We start from the raw sequence: 15,557 nt of genomic DNA on the forward strand, positions 1-15,557 counted from the left end.
GCTAGCCCTCCATTCCTTTTTAGCAAAAATGAATTATAGGTTTATGCTAAGCTAAGCATAACAAATTGCCCTTATCATTTTCATACAGGTGACATGCCATTGCTGTTTCACTAAAAAACAGCTCATTTTAAAAAATCCAAAACATTATAAACAGTACTGACTAGTAGCATATAAACAGTATTTTGTTAATCCAGAAAGTCATCGTGCCATGCGCCCATGCCTTTTTTCCTTCACCAAAGGCGGCAACAGTTGACAAAGGCTACAGTTTGTAAAGCTGCAAGGCGCACTTTATTCCGGTACAAAGCTATCATGCGTAAAATTTTCCCGCTAAAGTTCGGCTTCAGACGCGGGGCTAGCCCTGCCAGTCTGCCTCAACTACCACAAGAGAAATTCATCCTTATACAGGGGTGTAGACATAAAAAAACGTCCAGCAGGTAAATTTCGACGCCGCCCGCCGTGCGCCGCAGCTCGAAATTTACCACGGAGGCCCCCGTTAAAATCCCCGGCGCCTCAACTCCCGCTAACCGCGACGGTTAAAAACGCGTACGGCGTCGTCGCGTTCCCTCCCCCCATTTCATCCTTGTCCCCCTCCTCGCCATCCTCCCCCCTCTCCCTCCTTTTACTCCGCATCGCCTCGCCTCGCCTCGCCTCGCCGCCTCCTCCCGGTCTCGCTGAAACCCTTGCGGCTGTCGCCGCGCCACCGCCGCGGTCGATCCGACCGGGCCGCAGCTCGGGGGTACCCGCCGCCACCGCATCCTCCGAGGGCCGCAGGCGGAGTCGTCGTCTTCGGCGGCGGGAATTGGATGCGCCACGGAGCAGGCGGGAGGACCTTGCTGAGTTGAACACGGCGGCAAGGGGGGCGACGCCATGCCGGGGGTGCCGTCCGCATCGGGATCGGGGATCTGGTCGCGGCGGCGGGACGAGATCACGTTCGATCGCCTCCAGAAGGTACCGTCGCGTGCGCGCTGCTTCGGTCGTAGGCTGGGTTCGATCCGGGTGACGGGGGAATCGGGGGTTGGTCGGTGCTCGTGTCCGCCGCGTAGTTTCTGGGACGGAGCTGGGTGCCCTGCTTCCGTCTGCCTTGATTGGCTGCTTTCTGCTCGCCAAAAACTGCACGGGGATGGTGTTTTAGGGACGCGATTAAGGGAATTGCTTGCTGTTTTTTTTAATGATCTCGAGGGTTCATTTTTACGGTAAATTCCGGTGGTGGAGTCCAGTCGGGTTACGTTTGCTACTTCTCAGATAAGCATATGTCTTATTGACTTTTTTGACAGTTCATTTGTACTGTCTTTGCATTAATGATGTAGTGCATTGCTAGATGGTGATTGAACGGTATAGCTGCACTTTTGGTTTCGTACCTGAACGTGAGGGGAAAATGCTACTATGTTAGCTGGGATTCTCATTCTGCTCTGTGCTGTTTTGATTTAGTGACTGCTCGTTTCGAAAGATTGAGGCACTTGATTTGAGATTTGATGAGAAAGTTAGCCTACTGGTTTTAGGTCCGTCCTGATGTTTAATTTGAGTGGCCTGTAAAGCTCTGCCGTCAATGATACCTAATATGTAAAATGCTGGTGAGATAAAATACAAATGGGTGCTGAGAATTAGAAAAAGCAAACTGTAGCGTCAAAGAGGAGTGCATGATTCAAAAAATTTCATCAAATAGCTATGAAACGAAATCTTCAGGTTGTGACGAATCTGTGTCATTTCAACAAAAATCATCAAGACTTTGCTTTTTAAATCTTAGCCCTTGTATTGTTTTCTTCCATTGTAGCAGGTTTTGCTGCAATTCAAATCAGATTGGATATAGCTGGTACTGTAGTCAAATAATGAAACTTGCTTTCTTTTATTCCATTTTAGCATTGTCACATGTTCCGTAGTCTTCCAGGTTTGTGCCATGTTGTTTTTGGTGAACTTGCATCTGCCTTACAACTGCCTTGCTGCACAATCACCTTGATTTGAGCATGTAAATGTTATATTGTATTTTTCTTGATTAGCATTGACAATTGAGTGATCTTTATTCTGTAGTAAGCTGCGTGTCAGTGTGTTTCTTTTATTGACCACATTCTACTGGACATTATTCTCCAGTAACTTTAAAATCTGAATTGGAAAGAAACCTGAATGCCTATTTGAGTAGTCTTATGCTTTATCTTGGCAATTGAAGTTAGGGAAATGTACCTGATAGCTTTATTGCCAAAAAAGGTAGCTGATTGCTTTAGGCTGTGAATTGATCTTTTTTTCCAGTTCTGGAATGACTTGCCTCCTCAAGCACGGCAGGAGCTCCTCAAATTGGATAAGCAAACTCTCATTGAACAAGCACGCAAGAATTTCTACTGCTCACGGTGCAATGGACTACTTCTGGAAAGTTTCACACAAATAGTTATCTATGGGAAGTCACTGCAGCAAGAAGCTTCAGATATTGGTCTACTCAGGACATCAACTGAGTCAAGGATTACACAAGGGGAACAAGACGGGGCTCAGGACCCATCAGTTCATCCTTGGGGAGGTCTTTCAACCACAAAGGATGGTGTCCTTACACTTCTTGACTGCTTTATAAAAGCGAAGTCACTACGGGTGCTTCAGAATGTAAGTCTGAATAATACTGCATGAAACCAGGCTTCTTATTTTCTATTTGTGCTCTTTTCAGTGACGATATAATTGATACATATTTTTTAAGTTTTGTGCATTGACCCTTTTTGTTACTTTATGTGAACTTGTGAAGTAATTAGTAAATCATGATCATGGTGTTTACTCTGAAGTTTAAGTTCTAGATCAGGATAGGTTTGGTCTACCCTCTAGTAGCCTAATGTATTTGACATTTGAATTTAACCAGGTATTTGACAATGCACGAGCAAGAGAAAGGGAACGGGAAATGCTTTATCCTGATGCCTGTGGTGCTGGTGGCAGAGGATGGATTAGCCAAGGGATGGCTAATTATAGGGGGCATGGAACAAGAGAAATGTGTGCTCTGCACACTGCCCACCTTTCATGTGATACACTGGTGGATTTCTGGTCAGCACTAGGTGAAGAAACTAGATCATCTCTTCTTCGGATGAAGGAGGAAGATTTCATTGAAAAACTTATGTACAGGTGAGCATAGGCATTCGAATTATGAACAAAAACGAATTAAGTCGACTAGTGAGTTTATAACAAGCTGAAGGCTTGTGCCTGCCAAATGAAAGATTTCTATAGAAGGAATCTTACTAGTACTCCCAAGCTTCTCTGGATCGCACTGGAGATTGATGGGAAGTTGAAATATGAATCCTTGGATAATCTTTACTAAAGCATGAACAATAGTATCTGTTATTACATATAGGGTAAGAGCCTGATGGTTTTACAATATTACTGATTGGTTCTATCTTTGTTCTGTTGGACGTTGGAGTAACTTTTTTCTACTAGTCTGCCATCTGCTGAGATTTCTCTAGCAACAGCCAATAGATCATGTTAAGTTTTGTTAACAGTTTGGAGGAAATTTGTGAATAGGTTTGATAGCAAGAGATTTTGCCGAGAGTGCCGAAGGAATGTTATCCGTGAATTCAAGGAGCTGAAGGAATTGAAGCGCATGCGAAGGGAACCTTGCTGCACCAGTTGGTTCTGTGTTACAGATACTGCTTTTCGATGTGAGGTCAGGGTGCTTTCCCAAAACCCACTTCACCACCATAATTTCAATTTGGGTCCTTGGTTCCTGAAGTACATTTCCTAGGAGAGTCAAATCTGACCTCTCCGATTTTCAGGTATTTGAGGATGCAGTCATAGTCGATTGGCGCCAGTGCTTATCAGAGCCAGATGGCTCTTATGATCACTTTGAGTGGGCCATTGGGACAGATGAAGGAGAATCTGATATTCTTGGCTTTGAAGATGTTGGGATGAATGCACAAGTCCACAGAAATGGAATTAATCTTGATCAGTTTGAGGACTACTTCATAACTCTACGAGCTTGGAGGCTTGATGGCGACTACACAGAGCTGTGTGTAAAAGCACATGCATTGAAGGGTCAATCATGTGTGCACCACAGGCTTCTGGTGGGTGATGGCTTTGTTACAATGACAAAGGGTGAAAGTATTAGAAATTTCTTTGAGCATGCTGAAGAGGCCGAGGAAGAGGATGTACGTCACTTGCCCTTTATGGTGGTTTATATCTTTAACTCAGATAGACATAAATATGGCGTTCATTATTGGTGTTAAAAGATTTTTTTTCTGATTGATGAAAAAATGGACAGGAAGATGATGCCATGGATAGGGATGGAAATGATTTTGATGGTGATGGCTCCCATCCACAGAAGCATGCCAAGAGCCCTGAACTGGCAAGAGAGTTTCTTTTGGATGCTGCTGCTGTGATATTTAAAGAACAGGTATTGACCAAAAAAGTCACTAGAATAGTTGTACTTGATGTAATGATCCAACTACGAACAAAGGAAAATGACTTCGTTTTTTAAGTCATGAACCTCAGCTCACAATTAAGATGGCTTAGTTGTATATTCAAGCTCACAGCCTCCTGTTGAACCTGTTCATTAATATATATTATCCTCTGAATGTGACTGCCAAAAAAGTATTCTAACTTAGTTTCTGTGCTTCCTGCATGAAGACTTCTATCTTGTGTATCCCATCGTATTTAGTGATGTTTAAACACATTAATTATTTTTCTGTCAAATAACACATTCTTTCTGGCATCCCTTTCTTTACCAGGTTCACCAATGGAAGATTTTCTTTGTGATTATTACCCTGGGTTGTTTCTTTGATATTTTTATCTAATCATCTTACAGTACGATTGATTGCCACTTTACTTATCTATAATTTCTGCATTGTTTGGCGTTCAAACATGGCCTTTTCTTTCTTCTGGTAATGCTATAAGTATGTACTGTAGTCAACATCATTTAATAAGGATCTGTTCACGTTTCTTAGAAATTTCGAGCATTTATACTCCAATTTTTCCACGTATTAAGTATTATTATTGATTTTGTTGCAGGTTGAGAAGGCCTTCAGAGAAGGTACAGCGCAGCAGAATGCACATAGTGTTTTTGTGTCGCTTGCACTAAAACTTTTGGAAGAGCGAGTTCATATAGCATGCAAAGAAATTGTTACTTTGGAAAAACAGGTAATTATACCTCTAGATAAAATATAGAAAAGTTTGACTAGATAATATATGTGAACATCAACTGTGGGTGCTCTTATTGCAGAACAAACTTCTTGAGGAAGAGGAGAAAGAGAAGCGTGAAGAACAAGAACGCAGGATGAAGAGGAGAACAAGAGAGAGAGAAAAGAAGCTCAGGAGAAAAGAAAGGCTGAAAGAAAAGGAAAATAAAGGGAAAAGACTAGTCGAACCAAAGTCACCAGATGATGATATTTCATCTTCAGCTCTAAGCAACTCCTCGACATCTACCAATGATGATTTGGCTAATACTCTTGACTCAAGAGATTCAGCTACTGAAGACGAAGATAATGCTGAAGTTTTGGATCTGTGCTCTCCTGACAGCAGTATAGATCAGTCTTCGTGTATGGAAATTAATGGAGAAAACAACTTACACTGCAATGCAGCGGCAGAGTTTGGTCCAATGGATTGCAGTGACCTTTGCACCTCAGAGCAATCCAAATATTCAAAACGAAATCCAAGATTGAGAGAGGATTTTCCTCAAGATCAGGCCTGTTGGTATGATGACTGCCAAGATGAAGCTGGAAGGATTGGTGATTTACAGTGGCAGCCGAGGCAAAGAACAAGAAGTGGTGATAGAAGCTGCAACGCAGCATCCACTATAAATAATAGAACAAGAGATAGGCATGCATACAATTCTTGCAGCTGTGGCCATCAGGAAGACTACAGGGTTGTGGATAGTTGTTTTTTGTCTACAGCAAGATCTGGTAGGGAGATGAAGATGGCAAGGAAATCGGGAGTTGAGAAGCCTAGGGCCCAGTACCGCAGATGCTATCCGTTGGACAGCTTTGTAGTCTCGAAAGGAACCCGTATTGGCAGTACACAGAAAAATGCTATTCCAAAGCAAGTATGGGAGCCAATGGATGCTCGAAAGAAGACTAATTTAGAAAACACGGATCATGTTGACAGTATCGATCCACTAAAACTGGTGGGTTGTGATACCAGTGGATGTCAAAAGCTTGGTGTAGGATGTGAATCACAGCCTCTGGCTTCTGGAAGTTCCAGCGATGTTTGTAAATCAGATCAGCCGTGTGCAATCACTGAGAGAAGTCAAGCTGCCACTTGTGATGGTACTCTTACGTTGAATAAACGAAACTATTACCCTGGAAATGATGAAGGTTCAAGGCATGATGAAGAGCTGATGACGAACTCTGCTGGTTCTGACAGCTCCTCTTCATGTCTGAGCGAGGGAGATAGGGATAGCAGCTCCAGCAGCATGACCTCTTCGAGTGCTCAGAATCCGGAATCGTCTTCATCTGAATCAGAGGAATCCCCAGACAGAACAAAGAGCACTGTAGGCACTCCATCGTCAAGAACTACATCACGTTCATTGTTTGAGGCATGTGCAGGAAACGGTTTCAGAGAATACCAACCGAAAGCAACACGCCTCGCTCACAATGACAGATTTGGATTCAACAAATCGCCTCTCCAGGATCAGGTACTGCATCACCAAAGCTTGCATGCACCTCCATATTCGCCGGCAACAGTGGGGCTTCACAACTGTTCTTTGGCTGCTCAAACAAATGGAAGCTTCCATTATGGCCGGACTACCCACTTATATCCTAGTCCGCTCTTTTTCAGAGCACCTGGGAACCATTTTGTTGATTATCCAGTCCAGTATAACAGTGTAAATCCTTACCTGGCACCTGCCTTTAGTCATATGCCTCCAGAGCCTATCCACAAGGCTGCAGCCAGCTTCAGAGCCATACCTCCATCACTGCCTTTTCAAAATGGACCTCAGCATATTGCTGGTCATGCTTATAGAGACATGAATCTAGAGAGATACCCTTCAAAGTTGATGACGCCATCAGGCAAGGATCTCCCAGAAGACAAGATCAACTCAGGCCTAAAGGACCTCCCGGAAGACAAGAACAAATCACAGGATGCAGATGCGTCCTTCTCTCTGTTCCAGTTTAACCTGCCAATAGCTTCGCCTGTAACACCGTCATCTGAAGATGATAAGAACAGAGAGTTGGCTGCAAGGACGCCATTGGTTCAGGTTCAAGGTCAGCTTTGCTCGAGGGAGCAGGCAGATGTGAAGGAGTATAATCTGTTCTCGAAAGATAATGGTATATTTTCGTTTATGTAGATAAAGAAAAACTGTGACAGACGTGCTCTCCTCCGTTTCTGCTACTATGGCTCTCACTGCATTTCGTTAATGATGTGTATTATCCGAATGAAATAAAGGATGTTCAGAATTTTCTTGTTTCTGTCTGCATGTTGGTTTGTTCTCCTTGTGTGTATGAAAAGCTAGCGAAGGGGGCGATCTATCTGCCTCTTGAATTCCAATATGTAATGCCTTGTATTGCTTGGTTATGATTGGCTCTTATGTTTGGTTGGTGGGATGGGGTAGGGTGGAACCATTCCATTCCATTTTTTTTTTTGGATTACACAAACGCACACACACTCACACCTCTATGCACCTATGAGCATTTTCAAAGACTGAGTTGGCAAATCCTCCAGATTGACGAAGTCACCATAGACATCTTGCTGTCGATGGGATTATCGCCTACCACTTAATGTACAACACAGTTAAATCCATATTCGCTTCCATAGGGAGTTGAACCTAGGACCTAAGGTGTTACCGAGGCTCTTGTAACCACTAGGCTGCAGCCCCTTTCGCCATTCTAATATATTATTGATAACGTGTTAGCAGGTCAGCGTTCATCCTAGATGCATCATCATTCAAGAGCCGGGTTTGGTTTGAATAAACTTCGAGAAAACCAAACTGCTACAATTATTGGCGGTTGGGTTTGCATTCCAGAGACGCCTAAACATTACTGTTCTCTTTGAGTTTGGACGGAGCAGGCGTCCATCCTTAATCCATTCACGTTCACGAGACCCACCACGCATATGAAATATCCCCGGAAGTTAAGAAAGGCCAAAATATTTCTGCATTCAAGCAAGTCTGCCACAAACACATATACCTGATTTGTCAATAAGAGCAGAGGCCAGCACGGTAGATTAGAACAGTAAAAAATAAGATGATACAAGCACACAACAGTGCTACTAGATAGAACTATCCAGTGCTACCGCGTAAACAAAAGAAACATGTTGGGCTCGCATGTCACTGAATTTTTTTAGCATCAGTTCATCAAAAGTTAAGTAGATTAGTGCCACTCAGCAGGTAGAGGCGCTGCGGCCAACACAAATTCAGGTCGCCGCAATGGGTTGGCGCTGTATATTCATTAATCATTATTTCCTCGTGCTGCAATCTTCTTGTAACTGTGAATTCCGTGGAGGCGTTGATATGGATGGTGGTTGGTGCTATTACGCTCACTTAACCTCCGCTTGGGTGGCTGCAAAGAAGAATTTAGTTGAACTGATGGTTTGAGGAAAAATAAAGATACCACCACAAGAAATACAGAAAGAATAATATGGTGTATGACTTACATCTTTGTTCAGTTTGCTACTGCTCCATGAAAGACTGAGACCCTTCCTACCAGTCTGAACTCCGTTTAGAGTCCTGATGGCTTCCTCAGCACAAGATCTGAAGCAGAGTGATACTATGAAAACGAAGACAACAAAACTCAAGTACCAGGTGGTGGATTTCAAAACACACAAACCTTTGGGCAAATTGGACTAGACCGTATCCCTCTTTCAAATGAAACTTCACATAACAAAGTTCTCCAAACATTCCAAGGATGCCCTTCAGCCGGTTCGCAGGAACCAAGGGATCTAACCCCTCCACAAGGACCTGTCACAACAAAACGGTGGAAATTGAGGTGCGGCAACTCCTTACAGAACCCCCAACTAGAAAAAGTGTTGCCCACCAGAGTGTTGTTTGGGTCATTCATGGAGTCCTCCCTCTCTTGGATCTGGGAACCATCTGCAACTACAGTGCACATAGATAGCCATAAGTTCACAATGGTTCCATTTAAAAACCAGAATTTAAAAGCGCGGTACCTTTGCAGTTATCTGGAGTCAAATCTAGGTAGTTGGATAGGGCAAAGGGCTGATACGCTCGCACGAAGAAAAAATCTCTTCCTTCGGAGGAGGCCGCCCCATCCAACGTGTTATCTCTCATGTTGACTGAGATCGACCATGCATTTTTGTTCTTCAAATCTTCCTTGCCAATCAGATAAAAACCATCCTCACCATGCGCACTCCACATAGGGTAGACGACTACCAGGTCTTCCAATGCTAAACCTGGGTGGCTGTGCCTCAACGCCGGCGAGATAGAGCTTCCATTAACATAGGCCTCGCAGCCCCTGCTCCAACGATCATCCGAGGCAGCCTTTCGAGTCCATGTGACGGCAGCCCAGCCGTCCCGTGCGTAGGACTCCGTGGTGCAGGTGGCCGTAGTGTTCTCCAGCTCCAAGGAAGCAGCAGCAGCTACTCTGTTCCTTGGGTCATTGGATGGCATGTTATCAGGAGCAACCGGTAGTATGGTCAGTTCTTCTATCTCGATTAGCCTGATGAAGCCATTGGTGAAGGTGACATCCCGAACTGCCCGTGGACAACTTCTGAGACGCTTGCCCATGTTACCATCCAACGGGTTGGGGAACTGAATGTAACGCAGAGCCCGTTCTCCGTCACGCTCTTTGGATTCGAAGAAGAGCGGCTTTGGGTTTGGGAGCAGCTCGAGCGACGGGTTCTGGTGGCGAGGCCGGCTCTGTAGACGAGGTAGTCGAGGTCGGTGATCCCCCAATCGTCCGTGCTCTCGATGGGCCTGGCGCCGAAGGCGTAGGCGACGCGGATGACGGCGACGTCCTTGCCGGAGCAGACGACGAGAGGCTCATCGAGGAATTTGGCCACGTTCATGCCCGGGCAGTGGACGCACAGGTGGGAGACGGCCGGCGGGTCGGCGAGCCAGAAGGAGACGCCCAGGACCTGCCCCGTGCGCGTGGTCGTCTCGGCGTACGTGCCGTTCTTGCGGTCGGCGATGTAGGCTGCCGCGTCGAGGATGGCCCAGCAGGCGAGAGACCCGGAGGAGGTGGCGGCAGCGGCAGCGGGTTGTAGTAGGACGGGGGGCTTCAAGGAGCCGGTGAAGAGGAACGATCCATCTTGGGAAAACGGGAACATGGCGTCGGCGAGCTCTGGGATTTGGGGATCAGGGTTCGCAGGCAGGCCCGCGGGGCTATATACTATTTGCTGATGTGTAGCCTGCCTGGTATAGGAGACCCACGTCAGGCCTCTTGTCTTCCGATGACTCAACCAAGTGCTGTAAGAGAATTTTGAATGTATAGAGTACTAACGAAATTTATTTGCAAAATCTTTTCACATATGGATATAACTTTGCATGATGAATCTAATAAGACTAATTAATTCATAATTGGCTACAGTCCATATTGTTACACAGTCGGTCAACCTCAAGCACACCTTAAGCACTAAGAACAAACTTAAATATCTTGTTACACCTGATGATAACATAGCAAGAAAAGAAAAGGAAAAAACTTATTTTGCTATGCACCCGCACTAAGTACCCCCATTGTACGTGCTCGAGCGCAAAAACGCTTGGATCAATATCCAGGCTTTAAGAATATCAACTATTATATGTTTTTTTGAAGAAACCTATCAACTATTATATGAACAGAGCATTATATGCTCAAGATTTGCCCTGGTGAATGGTGATTCATTTGATCTCAAACAAAGTGAACAGAGCATTATAGACACAAGCTGGCCAAAGAGATACAACTACATAAGCCATACTCGAACTAGCCATCACAAGCAATCACGATTTGCTTTACAAATATCGAAAATTCTCATCCTTGAAATTGCAAAACAGCTAGGTACAAGGTAGGATCATCCACAAACTCTGTTATTTCATACTTGTTCCCAGATGCAGCCTTCTCTAGTGAGGATTTACTGGGCAAATCAGATGTTGCGACATCAGGATGCTCTCTCCGGTGTTGTTCAAAATTCTGCCTGTCTTGATCCAAGAACATGACAACTCTTGCACCTAGGAAAACGAAGAAAAACGTTTTTCAAGCTCTCAAACTGAACAGAAAAATTATGCAAACTGAAACAATGATATGATGCACTCACACAGAAAAACCGCAGGTATCATGACAGGGACGAAGTTAGAAATTTTGTTTCATCAGGGTCCTTGGAGCCTCTCTTCTAAACGTGATGCAATCTTATATGTTTTTGAATGAGATTTTGATTTTACTAGTGGAACTACAGTAGAATTAGCGAAATTCATTGGAATCAACTGATCCCAACAACTACATGTAGCTCCGACCTGTATCATGATTAAGTATGCCCAGAACCAGTTACATGCCTTGTATTTTCATCAGCTTATTTGACAGTGTTGATAGTTGTAAGGCACCTACATACATCAATTTGCCTAAAACAGAAATTGTAGTCGCTGTTGGAAAACCAAGACTAAGTGCTTTTAGGAGTGAAAACCACGATGCTAACTGGCAGCCATAACTCAGTTCTAAAAGTAGCCTAGTGACACAAAGAAACAGACCATATGCAGAACACACTTGTATATTAGTCTGCACTCTGCACTGCCAGAGTCATACATCTGACCCACGAATTGACTCACTCCCATCCCAGTTAAATTAAACCAACACACGAAATTAACCATCCAGATTATTTGAAGAGTCAACGTATATAGTTAAGAAAACGAAATGCACAGTCTAATAAGCCTTTTTATCGTTGTAACCAACTCAGGCTCAGGCCACAGAAACGACGCAGGTAAGCAAGGATAAGGTGCCATTTCAACGGGCCTCACCTTTGGAGCACCTCTTGGCCAGAGACTTGAGCAGCGCCGCGGCGGAGACCCCCATCCCAGGGAAGTAGCACACGAACACGGCGTCGAAGCCGTCGAACCTCTCCGGGACGGCCTCCACCACGCCGCCGCCCCTGCCCCCGCCCCCGCCCTCGAGGTGGAAGCACCTCACCTCGTCGTGCGCCTCCTTGACCCCCGCCAGCACGTACAGCGACTCGTGCACGGCCACCAGGAGCCCGCAGGGCGAGGACGCGAGCACCGCGCCCACGAAGGACGCCGTGGGCGTGACGGCCAGCACCCGCGAGGACGGCGACAGCGCCCCCGCGGCGAGCGCGCGCTGGACGCCCGCCCCCGCGGGCTCGAGGAAGGACCAGTCCCTCTCCACGACGTCGGCGATGGCGACGCCGTCGGGCACCGCGGCGGGGCGAGGCGCCGCGGCCGGCGGCGCGAGGGTTAGGCCGAGGCGGAGGGGTTTAGGGGGGTTGTTGGGGTTCGGTGGTTGCGACTGGGTCTGGGGTAGGGTTCTGGGAGTTGGGCGGAGGAGAGAGGGGAAGCCAAGGGAAAGGGAGGTGGAGGTGGAGGCGGCGGCCATGGGGGGCCGGGTGGTGCGGTGGCGGCCGGAGGATAGGAGTCGGAACTGGAAGGCGCCCGTGGCAACGTTGGAGACGCGGGGTGAGTCGGGGGGGAGAGAGTGCCTGGGCCCTGTGCCGTGCACGTCAATTTTGTGGGCTGGAGCATGGGCTCACCTACATGGGCCGCAAACACACATGGGGCTGCACGCTAGCAAGCAAAGAAAAAGTCTTTTTTTTTCCTCCCTCAGCAAAATTCGTTTTTCCTCCTCAAACTACGAAACTGTCCAATCGGGCTCCCTAAACTCCTGAAACCGGGACTACGAAACTGTCCAATCGGGCTCCCTAAACTCCTGAAACCGGGCACATGCATCTTGACCCCTTAACCATAACCTCCCTTTCACCCAGGGGCGAAGCCCAGTACAATTTACTGGGTGCAGTTGCACCCCTAAAAAAATGAAAAATAAGATTTTAGTTTTATAAACACCGTCCTCGACCTAATATTCTGCACCCCCACAGGATTGGCCGTCCAACAATAGTCTTGTAGCATCTTCCTCCATTTTTTACTCTAGCTTCGCTAATGCTTTCACCGGTGGTGCATGGGTGCCCCACGAGGCGGCCAAAATGGAGCCCGTTGACTTGAAAATCTCTACTCCCAGTTCTCCACTCACCACCGTGCTTCGCCGTCCTCGAATAATGATACAAACTCTATATGCTTAGATCGATGGAGGTGTGAGTGTGACAAGCCAAGCTTACTCGTTCGAAGCATCACAAAAGTCTGATTTTTTAATATTTAACTACAAAATCGGATAATAGAAGCTATACAATTACCGAAACCGGACAAATATGATCCTTTCAGTATTTTCATAGCTCAGTTTTCCATTCTGTAAAAATTAAGCGGCAAAGATTATCAAGCGAGTGCCGTGCAAGTGGCGTGCATGCATGATTATTAAGCGACGAAGACGGGAGGGAACACCCAGGTTGGGTCGTCCCACATGTTCAAACACCATCGCGCCGGGCTAATGGTTGCAGATCTCATGTGGAAGACATCCCCTGTATCCATGAAGTAGATGGAATCGACATCCAGCTCTGCCTCTTTGCCATACGCTGAAGTGGAAACGCACTTCCTGAAACGTTTGCTGACGAAAAGTGCTTGGCCGCCGCTGCCGAGTCCGAGCTCACCGGGCACCGGCACCCACGCGCCTGCCTCGGTATCCGCCTTAAAAACCTCCACTTTGCGTGTGTACCTGGGGCGAGCATCTGGGATTTGCAGCTCCCGCCTCACCATGATCAACTTCCCACACGACTCATTAACGACGACGAGGTACCGGATGGTGATGACCATGCAATCCTTGGCTTCATCGATCCAACAGTCGACCCTGCTAGGAACTTGCAGGTTCTCGGCGTCGTCCTCGAAGCAGCTGTCTTCCTCCTCCTCCTCGGAATTGTCTTCTTCATCCTCTCCGCTAAGAGGCAGATTATCGGAATTGTCTTCATCCTCTCCGCTAAGAAGAGGCAGATCATCAAGCTCATCGTCAGTACTGTCGTCCTCCTCGTCCTCGACGTCGCTCCATGGTACGGCGTAGTGGTCCAACGGGTGCCGAATGACACGTTCGCAATGAGTAATAGCAGGGGCGACCTCGCCATCATCGCTGTGCATCAATGAGAGATCGAAGGAGAAGAGGTCCTCGGTCTTGGTGATCCCGTACAGCTTGTCTCCCAGGAACGCGACGTTGATGATGTGCATGAAGGTGGGGAGCGTGCGGGTCGGGCACCCACGCGCCTTTCCCCGGCAGGCTTAGGACAAATGGGTAGCTGCGGCTCATGGTCATGACGGCGACCATGTCGTCGGCGCCGGAGCGCATGAGCACCTTGACAACCCGGAACCATTCGCGCGGAGGGGTCCTGGCGCGGATGGCGTCCACGCCCGGGAGCGGCACGGTCGTGTTGGAGAAAGGATTGTGCAGCAGGAACGTGTCGCCCGACGACGGCGTGCTGCGGCAGAGGGCGAGCCAGTCGTCGGTGGAGCCGACGCAGGTGGTGCTCCTGGGAAGAACGAGGCGGTGCGTGCCACCGTCGGACGGCTTCAAGTAATAACCGCCGCCGTAGCCGGGTAGGATAGCTGACGGTAGGTGGCGGTCACCGTCGGAGAGCATGAGGAAGGAGCCGTCGGGGAGGACGACCCAGGGTTGCGGCGGCGTCTGGGGACAGTGGTGACGCACGGCGGCGTGCCATGAACGGCAGACGGAGCGGAAGCGAGCGCGGTCGGCAGGGTTAGGGCAGCAGGCGGCGATCCGGCCAAGGAGCTCCGGCAGGAGGTCGGACCAAGAAGTAGCGACTGCAGATTGTTGCGGCGGCATTATCAAATCAAATCAAACAATCGCTACATGCGCTTGTTGTTGCGATCTTAATTTGATAGGGATCGGATCGACTAGACTTGCAAGGAAACTAGAGCCGTGTTTGGTGCGGATTATGTTTCTTGAAAAACGGATTCTGGTAGGAATCTCATTGAGAAACGCTTCTCTCTCCGGGACTCTGACTCTCTCTCTACATATGTCGCGGGCTTTTGGGGTACCCACAGTCGGGTGGCGGAACGCACCCGTCTTTTCTCCGAGGCGGAGTACTCGGGGAAGTGTTAAGCTATTAGGCCGATCTAGCTTCGGGCAAGAACGCAAGAACACACGGATTTAGAGTGGTTCGGGCCGCCGTAGCGTAATACCCTACATCCACTGCGGAGTGTATTGCACTATGAATGAGTCTATCCTCTGCCCCCTAGTCTCTCCTTGGACTTGACCTTTTCTCTAACGGGCACCTCTCTTTTATAGAGCAAGGAGGGCGAGGTGTTGGACCCCGACAGGTGGGTCCAACATGGATGTATACTATAGACACTAATGGAGCTACAGTGGTGGAGCATCTCTTGCCAGATACGCTTCATCGCCTTGTAGATGCTCTGACCGAGGGGAGTCTTCTCCCGTCCCATCTGTGAGACGCCCGTTGAGACAGTGTAGGTTGCGGCGTAGACTGTTGGGTCTACCGCGTAGGCGTTATGATACTCCGTCACCGAGTTGTCGTGTCTAACTGGTGTAACAGACTGACGTGCGTGGCGTGAGTGGCGCCAGCGGCTGTACAGTGTACCTTGGTAACGCGCGGTCAACAGTACAGCC

The 15,557-nt window shown here is 47.6% G+C and overlaps 3 protein-coding genes across 3 annotated transcripts; 1 reads left to right on the forward strand and 2 right to left on the reverse strand.

The window, feature by feature from the left end:
* Positions 1-531: 531 nt before the first annotated feature.
* On the forward strand, positions 532-7,355 carry LOC120646741. Its single transcript, XM_039923191.1, has 8 exons — positions 532-948; positions 2,242-2,583; positions 2,831-3,087; positions 3,481-3,622; positions 3,732-4,103; positions 4,217-4,348; positions 4,963-5,091; positions 5,174-7,355. Exons 1-8 carry the CDS (start codon positions 868-870, stop codon positions 7,232-7,234), a joined length of 3,516 nt encoding a protein of 1,171 aa, XP_039779125.1. The 5' UTR covers positions 532-867; the 3' UTR covers positions 7,235-7,355.
* A 669-nt stretch (positions 7,356-8,024) lies between these two features.
* LOC120646745 lies at positions 8,025-10,204 on the reverse strand. The gene is made up of 5 exons (XM_039923197.1): positions 9,052-10,204; positions 8,919-8,980; positions 8,712-8,842; positions 8,539-8,635; positions 8,025-8,444 (listed from the first exon to the last, which is right to left on the reverse strand). Exons 1-5 carry the CDS (start codon positions 9,626-9,628, stop codon positions 8,334-8,336), a joined length of 978 nt encoding a protein of 325 aa, XP_039779131.1. The 5' UTR covers positions 9,629-10,204; the 3' UTR covers positions 8,025-8,333.
* A 264-nt stretch (positions 10,205-10,468) lies between these two features.
* On the reverse strand, positions 10,469-12,507 carry LOC120646747. The gene is made up of 2 exons (XM_039923199.1): positions 11,828-12,507; positions 10,469-11,047 (listed from the first exon to the last, which is right to left on the reverse strand). The coding sequence occupies exons 1-2, from the start codon at positions 12,414-12,416 to the stop codon at positions 10,851-10,853; spliced, it is 786 nt and encodes a 261-aa protein (XP_039779133.1). The 5' UTR covers positions 12,417-12,507; the 3' UTR covers positions 10,469-10,850.
* Between the last annotated feature and the right edge of the window lie 3,050 nt (positions 12,508-15,557).

The sequence above is a fragment of the Panicum virgatum genome, chromosome 9K (assembly GCF_016808335.1).
Source record: "Panicum virgatum strain AP13 chromosome 9K, P.virgatum_v5, whole genome shotgun sequence".
NCBI classification, from domain to species: domain Eukaryota; kingdom Viridiplantae; phylum Streptophyta; class Magnoliopsida; order Poales; family Poaceae; genus Panicum; species Panicum virgatum.